Source organism: Prionailurus bengalensis, chromosome A3 (assembly GCF_016509475.1).
Source record: "Prionailurus bengalensis isolate Pbe53 chromosome A3, Fcat_Pben_1.1_paternal_pri, whole genome shotgun sequence".
Taxonomy (NCBI): Eukaryota; Metazoa; Chordata; class Mammalia; order Carnivora; family Felidae; genus Prionailurus; species Prionailurus bengalensis.
In genome coordinates, this window is record NC_057354.1 from 102,082,831 (window position 1) to 102,096,933 (window position 14,103).

Consider the following 14,103-nt stretch of genomic DNA (forward strand, 5'->3'; position numbering starts at 1 on the left):
GGACACCTGTTCTGAATCCCTTCTTAAGTCATCAGCAAGGATTGCCAGGTCTCTGCCCGGCATCCATCCTGGAGGAAGTAAGCCATCCAAAACTGTCTGGTGCAGAACAACGTCTCAGGTTGGGAGTTCTAAACTTGTAGTCCAGGGCCTTCAGCTCTAATGATACGATTTCAGTGTGTAACAGGACTCCAACCGTCTCAAGGGTTAACTTGCTTCAAGCTTATGCACTCTTTGCTTGCTGACCTAAGTCCCTTGGTCTACAGCAGAACCGGCCTAATTTCCTTGAGATTTGCCGGCCTTGAGGAATGAAGGCCCACGCTCTCCCAGAAGATAAGGCCTTACTACAGTCACAAACAGCCGCTGCTGACTCCAGCAAGTCTGTTTAAGGTCACATCCACATACGACTAGCTGCCTGGCACCTGCTTCTCTGCACTTAGCTCTCCTCCCTTTTCCAATGCCTTCCCCTTAAAAACCCTCAGGCTTCGCCTGATCGGGGAAGATGGTCTTTGAGAAGTTAGTCTACCATCTTCCCAGGTTGCCGGTTTCCTGAATAAAAAAATAACCTTCTTTTCCCACCGTTACTTGTCTCTCGAATATTGATTTTCCAGCAGGGAGCAGCTGAACCTGGGTTCAGAACCTGTTCTCTGTCCAATAACAAGCCCGCGCAAACCGTTTGTGCATTTCCCCGGGGAGTGTCTAGAGCAGTCACTCGTAAAAGGGGGCGACGTCTCCAGAACAGCGATTGGCCTAGGGACTCCACGGCCACGCTCCTACTACTGGGAAAACCGACAAGGTCAGCTTCACCACCCCTTTCTCGGTTGTGACGGCAGAAAGAAAAACCCCCGGGACCCTCCCAAGCGCGGCGTAAACGCATCTGCTAGGTATTACGCCTAGGTTCGGACTTTGGCTACTTGGGCCACACGGGCCGTCGCACCGAAGGTCGTCGCGGGCTATTTGCTCGCCAGTCGCGCAGCATTGTGGGGCTGGTAGTCCCCGTTGGTGCGTGGGTGCGGGCTGCCGAAGCCACAGAACTACACCTCCCAGCAAGGACTCCGGCAGCAGCGGGCGCCACGTTCTGTGCGTGAGCGACCACACTTCCGGACGAGCCGGGGGGCGGGACCGTGGCGGAGGCTGGAGCTTGGCGTCGGGATGCAGCGCCCCGGGCCCTTCAGCACCCTCTACGGGCGGGTCTTGGCCCCGCTGCCCGGGCGGGCCGGGGGCGCGGCCTCGGGCGGAGGCGGGAACAGCTGGGGTGTCCTGGGTTCCCACGTGCAGCCTCCCGGGCGCACGCAGTCCGGGACCCGCGCCGGCGTCGGCGGTACAGGTACCTACGGCGGGGACGCCAACGGCGCCTGCCCGGCCCCCTCCACGATGTCCAAGGCCGAGGAGGCCAAGAAGCTGGCGGGCCGCGCGGCGGTGGAGAACCACGTGAGGGTGAGCAGCTCCGGGCGTGGGGCTCCTGTGCTCTGCCTGACGGGCTCCTGTTGCGCGCTCTGGGCGGGGGGTGCGTGAGAGGAGAGAAAGGTGCACACTTTACCCGGGTTTAGATCCCTCCCCCGCCCCCCGCGCTTTTCCTTGCTCCTTAAAGATCTTTTAGATGTGGAATCAGTTGGGGGCGAGTTTCCTAAAAGTTGAGCTTTCTAAAAAAGACTCCTTGTCCGGCGGGGTAACACTTTGCAAAGTGGAGTCTGGTGGTGTCTGATGTGTTTGGAGTGGGGCTGGCGGGGACTTGCCGTGCGGCTTCCTTATCAACAAATGGCAAATGGTGAGTCCTGAGGCTGCCAAGAGCTCTTCATCGCTCTTTATTGTGCTGGGAAGTCTGTGGAGAGCTGTTTTGAAAATTGCGTTGAAATTTCACTCCAAGGAGGTTCTTAGCGTGGCGCGCGTCCGGTCCTGAGTGTACTCGCTAGCGAAAGAGAGACAGGAAGACTCAGGCTTTAAACCTCCTGCTTTTCACAGGGGTGGGTGGGCGCTTGGATTTTGGAGGAAGCTGTTCTTTAAGGTTGGGGCGCAGAGATGTCTAGGTGTTACCGGTGAGGTCGTGGCCCCACTTGTTAAGTGGCGGGTGTGGTGCTGTTTAGTGAAGTCTCTTAACCGGAGTGGATTTGCTTAAACTTTATTAGTCAGGTTAATTATCTTAATTGTGGTACTTCCTCGGAGCCAAGTGGAGTATCTCTGCTCTTTGGTGGAGTTTCCTGGGCTCTGTTGGGCTTTTTGTCTCTCTTTTTATTTCTTAGAAAGTGGTATCAGATTCTCTCTCTCCTTTAATGATAGTTCTTTACGTTTACATTTGTTAATGCTTCAGCATATAGAGTTACTTTCCATTGATATATGATGTTTGATCCTCAAACAGCTCGACTAAGTGGGAGGGACCAGTGTGGTAACTTGTTTCTACAGAAACATGTTTTGTAGAGGAATGCCCAAGGATCCTCCGGGACCCAAACTGAGTGACTCCTCTTCCAGTGCCCTTCCACCAGCTCCCCAGCTGCCCTGTTCTGGTGTATTTTGTTCCACGTCTGGTTAGCAGTGGAGTTTTCCATGGGAATTCTCAGAGACAATGCAAAATGTGCAGTCTGGCTCTGCTTTTGGGATTCAGTGCCTCAGCTGAAAAATTGGGACAGTAAGCTGAAATTTCAAAATGCCTGTATAAAATGAGCAATTAATAGATGAGTAAATGAAATCTGTACATACCTTTTCCTATTATTTACATTAATACTTGCTGACATTAAGTATTCTTGACTTTCGTTTTATAATGTATTTGCTTACATAAAAATCTGTAAGCCCCCACCTGAGGCTAGAGCTACAAAACACTGGATTCCAGCCACATTATTCTGTGATCATGGGGAGAGCTTCGTTGGCACTTTGGGGGCACCTCACACCAATCTCAGTTGCATCTGCTTTGCCTACAGAGCTTCTTCCTGAGATGCTAACATTACCTGAATTTTGTATTTTTCTGCTTTTAAACGTTGATTTGTTCATTTCATTCGTTTGCCAGATATTTGAGTGTCTCATATGTGTCAGGCAGTTAGTGTGGTGGCCAGAAATGTTGCTTCAGGGAGAAGGAAAATCGTTTCCTGTATACTCCTGCAAACAGGAGAGTTCAAATCTACACATTTACTGAACATAGTCATGTGCCTGATGGTCAAGGCTTAGCTACTAGCTGTCCTCTGGGGAGTTGGGGGAGAGGGGTATCCTTTGTCCCAATCTAAGCCATATTTTCTTCCAGTGCCTTATGTCTTGAAATTGTTCACTTGTGTCAGTTTATCAAGGTGGTCATGTGCCAAGTCCTGTTGGTCCCACCTTTGGAATGTTGTTAGAGCTGACCCTTCCCTTTGACCTATCACCTTTACCAGTTTAAGCTCTCCCCATGGCCAGAGGACAGCAGTTGCCCTTATCTTGTCCCCTCTGCCAATCTACCAAGTGATCCATTATCATCTTCTGAAGCGCCCATCTGCTCTTGTCACAGTGGCCCTCAGGTGGCCTCATTTTAATGTCCCTGTTAACATCTAAAGTATCTATTGCGAGCCCGGTACTGGGCCAGCTGGAGAGAATGCACAGACGAGAGGCTGTGGTTCTTTTCCTGAAGCCCACAGTCTTGTTTCCTTCTATAATCCTTTGTCCTCCATGTACCAGAACATTGGAAAAGTCAGACTACTGGCATATAGTGTGTTTTAACATCACTACACTTTATCTAGAATACTCGCTCTTGTCCTCTGACCTTACCTGTTAAAGTCGTATATGTCCTTCAGGGTTTGGTTCAAAGACCATTTCCTCCTTTCGGTTTTTCCTTAGCCTCCTAAGTAGCGGGGAGATCTTTTCGATTTTGTAGTGCTTTATACCTCTTAGATGCTTTATGGTGTCTTATGTTCTAGTCATCTGTATGTTTATCTCTCCTATCCTCCTAAAGAGTAAGTAAGCTCTTAGTGGATAGTTAACCTTATCTTTGCTCAATGTTGGTTGCAGCAGGGCCTGCCTGGTACATGTTGGTTGAGTTGGTGGAGTGTGGACACAAATATGAAGGTTGTGGGGTTATTGGTGGCCCTTTGCTTAGTTAGAATCTCTGGAGTGTAGGGTTTCCAGTTGCCCAGCCCATTGGTGTTCCACTGTGGTGACCACTTCCACATCTGGATGGATGGAGAACCTGGAGAGTTCTCAGCTGAACCCTTTGGGTAGCCACCCTGACCTCAGATGTGCCTGTTCCTGGCAGTATAGCCACCCAGGATGGGTTACCATGCAGGGCCGTGTTCTCCTGAAGGTCTGTAGCTCCCCTTGTTCTCTTTGGAGCCTGGCTTTGTTTCTTTGACCGGCTTAGCTTGAAGTTGGTGAGCAGTGGCTCCAGTTGGTCAGCAGAAGTGTTTCATATGACATGTGGTTTGGTATTGCCCATCAGAAGGGGCCCGTTCCTCCTGAAGAGCTTGCTTGGCAGCCGCCTGCTGTTGGGCCACCTCACAGGCAGCCTTTGGCTGTCTCTGTTTCGATTTGGCTAGGACACTGATTCCTGGGCCAGTCATTTGATTCCATGGTAGGAGAACCACGTGGTTGAAGAGCTTGCGCCTGGCAGACCTCTGTAATTCCTGGCCTCCTCCACAAAGGGAAGAGCCTTGCGTAGAGCTTGTCTGACTCACCAGAGTTCATCTGTGTGCCACCTGCCTGCTGGGAGCCTGTGAGTGACATCAGTGTATGGTAATGAGGATGACTGTATAGCTAGAGCTGTCAGCTCCGGGTCAGGTGTGAGAGTCAGGTCAAGCCTACGTAGGCATCAGTAAATTAAGTAATTTTCTCATTCTTGAAGATATCCAGCTATGTTTTTTAAGTTTATTTATTTATTTTGAGAGGGAGAGATGTAGAGAGAATCCCAAGCAGGCTCTGTGCTGTCAGATCATGACTTGGGTGGACATCAAGAGTCGGACGCTTGCCTGGCGCCCCCAGATATCCAGCTATTTTGGCTGTTTTTGTGTTGTGACCTACCATTCACGTCTTGAAGACCTTACTGTTGACGTTTGCGCAGGTAGCTAAATGACTACTGGATGATGCATTGCCTTCATGAGGGCATCACTGAAGGTAGAGTACTGACCCAGAACAAGCTCTCTTCTGAGGGCCCCATGGTGGATTTGGTGATTTGGGAACTATGAGTTAGTCAAAGTGATTTCCATCAGGTAGCAAGCACAGAGGCTAATGGGTAAAGCCATCAGTAGGTAGAGGCCCAGCTGGAAGTGCTTTAGTGGCTGGGATATTAACATTTCATTTCTTTTTTGCAGCTCTCTCCGCTTGTTGGTCATGCTTTCTAGTCCTTTACAGTTTGAGATGTGGTCTTGCTTTGAGAAGGACTTGTATCAGATACGGGCCCAGGGGCTAGCATTGGGTATTTGTCCTGTGGGGAGTGAGGGGTGTTGGCTGTAGCTCTCAATTTGTCCTGAGTTGCCCCAGGATTTTTTGTCTCCTATGAGGTATTAAAAAACAAAATTCAACAGTAAAATTTAAAGATCTATTGGCTTTATTCAGTGGTTCATAAATCGGGCAGCATCCAACCTAGCACGTAGAAAGGAACTCCAAAGAGCTTTGCAAAATGAAAGACTTTTCTAGTCAGAAGGGACAGGACCTAGGAAGTTATACTAGGCATAAAAGCAGGTTGGTTATTACAAGGTCACTTTGCTATAGGGGATGGCAGAGTTCTCTCAGGCAGATTACCTAGCTAGTGCTGATCAGACAGTTCCTGACTGACTGGCTTAAGATTCCCTTTCTGGAAGAGCCAAAACTGTAATTAAGTCAAGTCTTGGTTTGGTGACCTGGGGCTTAGCATAAGTGACTCCATTTGGGGCCTTTTTTTTTTTTTTTTTTTTTTTTTTTTAACACTTGCTGCTTCCTATCAGGCAAAAGATTTAGCTTACTTAAAATGAATGTGCACTTTAAGCTGGCTTTACAAAAATGTTCTGCAGGTGAGTACTGAAAGATTCCTGGCCAATCCCCAGGGGCAGTCAGAAAGGAAAAGCTGTACAAAAAACACAGAGCCTAGGTATACCCTAAGAGTGAAAAGCAGAGTTTTCTAGCTTCAGTGACTTCTCAGGGACTAGTCACAGGCATCTTCAGGTTGGTGGCATCACAGGGAAACTTCAGGGGGGCACCAAGCCCGCCATCTAGAGCCTCCCTGAAGTGAGCAGAAGGGGTAGAGTCCAAAGTAACCTTTAGGGTGATGCAGCCTGGCCAGGTCTGAGGAACCAGAGAGGGTCCCTCAGGACCAGTCAAGAGGGTCCTTGGCTTCACACAGGATCAAAATCAAACTCAAGCTAGTAGGAAGTGAGAGCAGAGTTTATTGAATAGTGCGAGGGATAGATTGTAGCAGACCTGAGTGTCTGGGAGACCCAGGAAGGAAAGGAGAGAGACTCCCATTTTTGCTTGGGGGCCGGGGTTTTTATTGAGGACAGTGGCCCTGGGGTATGTGCCTCTCAGGCATCCTGGAACTGGTCAAAACAAGGATGAGTGCAGGGTACCTCTGTGGCTCAGTTGGTTGAGCATCAGACTCTTGATTTAGGCTCCCAGGGTTGTGGGATCGAGCCCCGTGTTGGGCTCTGCTGAGCGAAGAGCCTGCTTGGCTCCTTGGGATCCTCTCTCTGCCCCTGCCCTACTCTCTAGCTCTTTCAAAAACCTAGAAATAAATAAAAATTAAATAAAAAAAGGATGAGTGCCCAGGTATTCCCCATAAGTCACTTATACCTATGCTCTGGAGCTAGGAGTCTCCGAAAACCCTTCATGATGACCCCGCCCCATCAGTACTTAGATGTTATCTATTGTGCTAGAAGACTAAAGATACCCTGAACTCCCTGACCTTCATTTACAAGGAGGACATACTTTTATCGATAGCATAAGGCATGTTTAGGGTGGGGGGGGTGCAAGTCCGAGGGATGAGGTTGAAGTGGTGGTGGTGAGGGTCCAGAGCCGATGGCCAAGAATTCTTGTGATGTCTTTGGTGCCAAGGTGCCTTTGTTAAAGCATGGGGACAGGACCGGTGGGCCAAAGAGCTGCTCTGGGGTTCGAACTGATTATATACCTGGGAGTTTGGGGGAGGGTGTGTGTGTAAAGGCAGTGGGAAGTTCTCAGACTTTCATATGCTGATGAAGACTCAAGATACTGGAGGCCTTGCTTTTGTTGAGCTAAAGTTATTTTTCCCTCTAGCAAAGTATTAACGTTAAGACCATGGGGAGTTCCCGGAGGAATGTTTTACTCTGCCTATCTCAAGTATTTGTCAATGGGCTGCAGGTTATAAAGAAATTTAGTTTTATCTACATTTTCTTGCCATTGTTCCCCACATCACTATGGAGGGGGAGGGTGATGTTAGGGTTTCGGGAAGCTGAGTCTGTAGGTTTCGGGAGATTGCCTTTTTTCTTGTAAATCATTAAAACAGTTGCAAAGTGATGGAGACCCACGTCCTGCACGACTATGATCTCTGTCAGTTTGTTTTTCCCTTTCCTTTGGTCTTGGGCGGCCAGAAGTGCCTGAGGAGTGTCACATATCCCACCTGGAGAGAGGGGTCTGGGGTGTTAGCTTGTGCTTTGCCGTCAGCTTGCCTTTGGCTCCCTCATCACTTGCAAGAATAGAAGCAGGAAAAAGCGAAAAAGCAGGGTTTTTTTTCCCCCCATGGGGTCTCTTCAGTTTCCCTGTCTGAAGGGGATGGCAGACGTTTTGAAATAGGAAACCACATCAGCATCCGTCCACTTGATGCCAGAAGGTCCCTATTTTGCACAAGGCTGCCTCACTACGGGAAGAGGGTGAAGCTTAGTTAGGATTATGAGAAAGAGTCTTCACCTGCAGTAGGGACAATGGGTAAGAGTGCTGTGAGTACAAAGGACAAGAAACAGGCCTCAGGAGAAAGGGGGAGAATCCCTGTGAGCAGACGAGGGGCAGAGTAGGGGCCCAGCCGGGGTCAGTTAGACCACAAACAGCAAAACAGGGTCAGGGTACTACAATCAGGAACTAATGTGGAGCTCACTCAGTTCCTAAGCAACTTCCTGCCAGACTAAGGCAAAACAGCTAGAAACCAGAGCAAAAGCTACCATTCATTAAGCACTTACCGAGAATATTTATTAAATGTTAATATAAGTCAAATCTCACAACAATCCCTTGTGACCTCAACCCTAATTATCTCCACTTTAGGGAAGAATTCAACACCATAAGGCAAAATTTAAGGAAATGAGTAAAAGACATTACTAAATATCCTTTCTTTGGAATGGCCTTCCACAACTCTGTGGAGAGACCTTTAACTTGTAGAACGCTCTTAATGCACGTAATTTTTGTTCATAGATTTGCAAATTTTATGAGATTCAACTGATTATTATCCTAAGACTCTTGTAAATTCATTTCAACATTTCTTGACTGCATATGAATTTCGGTTCTAGGGTTTTTCCTGTGGACAGGTTGTAACATCTTTTCCCATTCACTCATTAATTTAATGAGCTAAATGAAATCTATGACCTATTCATTTTATATTGACATAAGTCTCGTGATTTTCTTTTTTTTTTTGTAAATAATCTTTTCACAATATCAGTTACCTCCTACATAACCTTACTTTGAATAAGCAACTTCAGGAAGTTCAGTATGCTGAAATATTTTGTGTCAAATTTCGTAGAGTTCCAGCAACTGATTAACAACTCATTGTGCAAGGGGAAGCCCAGAGTGAAAATTTTTTGGCTGTAAATGATGAAGTTTTGGGGTGATGGTGGGATGGTCCGTAGCCGATGGCCAAGAAAGAATTCTTGAAGAGGTCTTTGGAGCAAAAAGGTGATTTTATTAAGGCACGGGGACAGGACCCTGTGGACAGGAAGAGCTGCACTGGGGTCATGACAGGTTACTCACTATGTATGTGTATATATATATACGTGTGTGTGTGTGTGTGTGTGTGTATACATATATGTGTGTGCGTATGTGTATGTATATATATACATAGGGATATAGAAGTCTCTAAGGGATTTTGGAAGCAAGGTTTCCAGGACCTTGAGGGGCTAGCTGTTAGCTAGGGAAATGCCATTTTTTACTGTTTAGTAAAACCTCCGTCATGAGACCTTTCAGATGTATATCGGTAGGCAGTAAGTTCAGAGTATGATTGCCAGCGTATATCTTGGGGTGCTTGAGATTAAGGAAGTAGACTTACAGGTTCCTGAAGGTTGGGACAATGTTCAGCCAAGGTTCTCTTTTGCCCCTAGCAAAGTGCCATCATGGAGACAGTTGAGCTCCTAGAGGGGGGTTACTCTGCCAGTTTCAAGGACTTGTCAATGGACTGTAGGCAGTAAGGGAGTTTGATTTTTCATTTGCCTTAGTTTCCCACATCACCATGGCAAGCACTTAAACCCCTTTCCTTTGTTCTTGGGTAGCCAGGAGTGTCCAGGGAATATCACACATATTTCCACCCTGGGGGCGGGGGGTGGTGGTGGTGCCAGCCTGTATTTTGCCCTCAGCTTACCCCATGTTCCCTCATCAATGAGCAAGACAACAGGCCCCGAATTAAGTCACTTGTGTTAAGCCTGTATCACCAAAAGAAGATTTAATTACATTTTCAACCCTCCCAGAAATGGAATGTTCTGTTAGTCCATCAGGAATTGTCTGATCGGCACTAGTTAGGTAATCTGCCTGAGTGGCCCCTACTGTCCCCTAAGGAAAAGTAACCTGGCAATAACCAGTCTGCTGTTTTGCCTGCTGTGACTTCCTTGTTCACACTTCCTTCTGGCTGTAAAAGTCTTTCATTTCGTGTAGCTCCTCGGAGCTCCTTTCTGTCTGCCAGATTGAATGCGGCCTGACTTGCTCAAATAAATTCTTAAAATTTTTAATGTGCCTCAGTTTACCTTTTTAACAGGAGGAAATGGTGATGTTATTGTCAGATGAGAATAGAAGGAGCTGTTGATAAACTGCCATGGGCACTAGGCTAAAGTACTCTCGGTTGGTTCTGTTCAGTGCTTATGTTGCTATCAAATGGGCACAGCACCTTGATCTAGGAAGTGGGCTAAAGAGGGCATCACATATGGTATTAATGAGTTTTTGTTTTTCCTCTCCTTTTTTTGGCAGAATAACCAAGTGCTGGGAATTGGAAGTGGCTCTACAATCGTTCATGCTGTACAGCGAATAGGTATGCTCTTGGGCTGTCTGGGTGTTTTGTGGGGGCCACGGGGATGAGGATGTGGAGGAGGGGGATGGAGGGGGCACAGCATTGGCACCTGCCCAGCTCTGTTCTTCTGAGAGGTATTCTTGGGCCTCTTCAGCCAACTTTGGGGGATGCCCTGGCTTTGTTTACTTTGCTCATGTGGAGGGTAGGAGCTGATTTAGGAGAAGAATTCAACAGAATTTTAATCCTCGTCAGTGGTCCTGTGTGTGGCCCCTGGGGCCCTGAAGCAAGGCTTCTAAAGCCTTTGGGTCCCTCAGTTAATTTCAGGTGGACAAACTGAGCTCAGAGCAGGCTCGCCTTTCCATGACCCTGGAGTGGATATGAGGCACCCAGAGTTGGTGGCTCCTTCCTGCAGGTACTGGCTTACTGATTAGGGTGTCTCTGAGCTTAGGAAAGGCTCTGGAATTATCGGCCCCTGTGGCTGCTCAACAGGTTTTACTGCCCTGCTTTTGTTTGTTAAAACAAAGCCGAGGAGAGACTTGCCTGAATGCTGATTGCTTCTTCTAGGTGCCAAGGCGGGGGCAGTGCTCAGGAGACAAAGTCCAGGAACACTTTGTCTTTAAAAGAGTGGCTGTGGTGCTGGCGTGATGGCTTCTGGAATCCTTATTGCCTTAACACGGGCTTTTGTGTTACATACCTTTCTACCTTACCATTGAGTGTGTGGAGGATTGCAGGGCAAAGGAATTACTGTGCATTTCATAATAGTGGCTTCTGAACCTCCCATGATGCAGACCCAATGAGTCAAAAGATTGGAGCTTTTAATAAGGTAGTTTTTTCTTAAGATTCCCTCCCCCCCCCCCCCCCACTGAAATGCACAAATCCAAAAAGAATAAGTAAACCCTGTTTAACCGCCCTCTGGTGGCCTATAAATGATTATATGTTTTATGCATGTAAAGTTCTGTTTTTTCTGTAAGAGGCAATATAAGGAAGTAGTTAAGACTGGAGCTAGCTGGACTGCATGGGATATCAGCTCTGCCACCTGTTAGTGATAAAACTACCCAGTGACTTTACCTATCTGTGCCTCCGTTTCTTCATCTGTAAAGTGGGAATAATAATTGCAGCTTACCTTTGGGTTGTTAGGATGAAAAGAGTTCACATGTACAAAAGTCTTTGAATATTGCCAGGTACGTAGTAGTAGTAAACACCTGACATGGCTCTATTCGTAGTTAGTATTTACTCCTGTCCCTGTCTTGTGTGTGCGATGTGTGTTCACAAACTTTCTCACCAAGGCTGGGAACACAGAATGAAAGGCGGCTGTCAGTGGGGGAATAGACCTTTCCTTTTCTGTTGGATCTGAGCAGATGTGCACCTGACAAGAAAAATAAAGTGAGGAGCGTGAAAAACCACCAACATGGCTTTTGTCTCCACAGCTGAAAGAGTGAAACAAGAGAATCTGAACCTTGTCTGCATTCCCACCTCCTTTCAGGTATGTCCTGCTTTCCATTCTGCATCTTGGCACTTGGCTGCTGAATCTTGTGGGTCCCGAGGACATGGAGGTGTGGCTTTGGGTTGTGTACCAGGGTTGCTGTATAGGTGGGGGAGCCAGGAGCAGGAGAGGAGTTTATTTTCTGAGGATTGCTCCTTAGAAGTGTGGCCTTAGACGCATTCACGTACTCACTCTGAATATTTGAGTGTATCCTGTGGCAGCACGGCGTAGTATATGCAGAGTTTTAAAACTCTTAGCTGGTTGGGTATTTGCTCTAGTATCTGGAAACGACATGCTTTTCTTGCTATTTAAATTTTTTTTCAACTTTGTGTAATAATTCTCCACGGAATGGATGAATGGAAGTGGGTGTTTGCTGGGTTTTTTTACCTCCTTGCTCCCCAGTTCACAGGCAGCTTTCTCTCCTAATCCTCCAGTACAGTTACATTTTGGTGCCGCATTACTCAGTGTTTCCAGAGTTGTGATTGTCCAAACTACAGCTGAACTGTGTCCTGTGCTGTGATTATTCCTCCTTAACCTCCTTGCTACTTTGTTTTCCTGCAAGTGAAGTAAATGTTGCCTTTGCTTTTTTCATTTGCTTGGTTATCTGTGTACACTTTACTAATTCGGGCCCAAGCTCTTACCCAGATGGGAAGATCTCACTTCTTTCTGGGTATTCCGCTCCATCCGTCTCGTCTTGGCCGAGTCTCTGAGTCTTCGGGGTTGGTGACGTGTTACATAGCTTTGCAGTCAGGAACCTTCCTTCTCTTCTCCCCTTTTGGATCGCCCTGTTTCTTGGTCCTGTTTCTCCTCATTTCTCCCTCTGCTCCACCTCTTGTTTCCTTCAGTTTTGGTGAAGTACATCCTTTAGGAAGCTGTCTAAGTGTGTGGGATGCCAAGTTGTTGACAACTTTGGATGTCTGAAAATGTCTTTAAAAATTTTTGTTGTTTTAATTTTTATTTTACTTTTTTAGAGAGAGAGAGACAGAGGATATTAAGCAGGCTCCGCACACAGCACGGAGCCAGATGCGGGGCTTAATCCTATGACCCTGGGACGGTGATCTGAGCTGAAATCGAGAGAGGGATGGGATGCTCAACCCGGGGGCCCCTGAAAATGTCTTTATTCTAGCCTTTCTTGAAGTTGGTTATTTGACTTAGAGAATTATATACTAGATCTTTTCTGAGGAAGTTTGAAGGCATTTCTCTATTGTGTCATTTTCCATTTGTTGAGAAAGGAGTTTGATGCCATTCTGATTCTTGATACTTTGTATGAAACCGGTTTTTTACACTCTCTGAACCCTTATACCCTGATAGTACCTTTTCCTTGTGTCCGGTGTTCTGACACTTCACCATACTGTGTCTTAGTGTGGGGTTCGTTTTTATCTATTCTTCTGGGCACTTGCTGGGACATTTCATTCTGCAAACTCCTACTCTTTAATTTGGGGGAGTTTTTTTTTTCTATCATTCCTTTAATTTTCTTGCCTCTGTTTTCTGTGTTTTTTCTTTCTAGGATGTTTGTCTTATTCTTGGTGCTCGTGGCCTGTTTTGTCCTATTATCTTTTTAGTTTTGTCTTTTGTAACCCTTCTTTAAAAAAAAAAAAAGTTTATTTATTTTTGAGAGGGGTGGGGAAGAGGGGGAGAGAGAGAGGGAGACACAGAATTTGAAAAAGGCTCCGGGTTCTGAGCTGTCAGCATGGATCCCGATGCCGGGCTCGAACCCACGAGCTATGAGATCATGACCCGAGCCAAAGTCGGACGTTTGACTGACTGTGCCACCCAGGCTCAGCCTAATGACTTTGTTTTAACCTGATTACATCTGTGAAGACCCTATGTCCGAATAAGGTCACAATCTGAAGTACTGGGGGTTAGGACTCCAACCTGGTTTTTTTTTGTTTTTTTTGTTTTTGTTTTTTTTTCAGGGGAACGCAGTTCATCCCATAACTCATGTTATGAGTGTGGGAAGCTCGTGTTGTCTGTGACTCTGATTTCCCTGTGTATGCAGGGCCACACTCACAGGGGACCCGTGTGGAGTTCAGTCAAAGATGGGAGAAGGGAGAGTGTAGGACTTGCAGATGGGAGCAGGTCCTACCCCTATGGTTCTTGAGGTCAGTGTACAGAGTTCTCCATGTTGTGGACAGGGGTACGGACCGTTTATGGCCAACAGGCACATGAAAAGATGTTCAACGTCGCTCCTTATCAGGGAAATACAAATCAAAACCACACTCAGATATCACCTCACGCCAGTCAGAGTGGCCAAAACGAACAAATCAGGAGATTATAGATGCTGGAGAGGATGTGGAGAAACGGGAACTCTCTTGCACTGTTGGTGGGAATGCAAATTGGTGCAGCCACTCTGGAAAACAGTGTGGAGGTTCTCAAAAAATTAAAAATAGACCTACCCTATGACCCAGCGATAGCACTGCTAGGAATTCACAAGGGATACAGGAGTACTGATGCATAGGGGCACTTGTACCCCAATGTTCATAGCAGCACTCTCAACAATAGCCAAATTATGGAAAGAGCCTAAATGTCC

General features: G+C 46.9%; 1 protein-coding gene across 2 annotated transcripts in view; it reads left to right on the forward strand.

Annotated features, from left to right (window-relative positions):
* The first annotated feature begins 1,096 nt into the window (after positions 1–1,096).
* The window catches only part of RPIA (ribose 5-phosphate isomerase A), a 31,237-nt gene continuing 18,230 nt past the window's right edge, over positions 1,097–14,103 (forward strand). For both annotated transcript variants that reach the window (XM_043603946.1, XM_043603947.1), the window contains exons 1-3: positions 1,097–1,434; positions 10,051–10,111; positions 11,518–11,573. In XM_043603946.1, the coding sequence (XP_043459881.1) occupies positions 1,150–1,434; positions 10,051–10,111; positions 11,518–11,573 (402 nt within the window). In that variant the 5' untranslated portion in view covers positions 1,097–1,149. The remainder of the gene's footprint in view (positions 1,435–10,050; positions 10,112–11,517; positions 11,574–14,103) is intronic.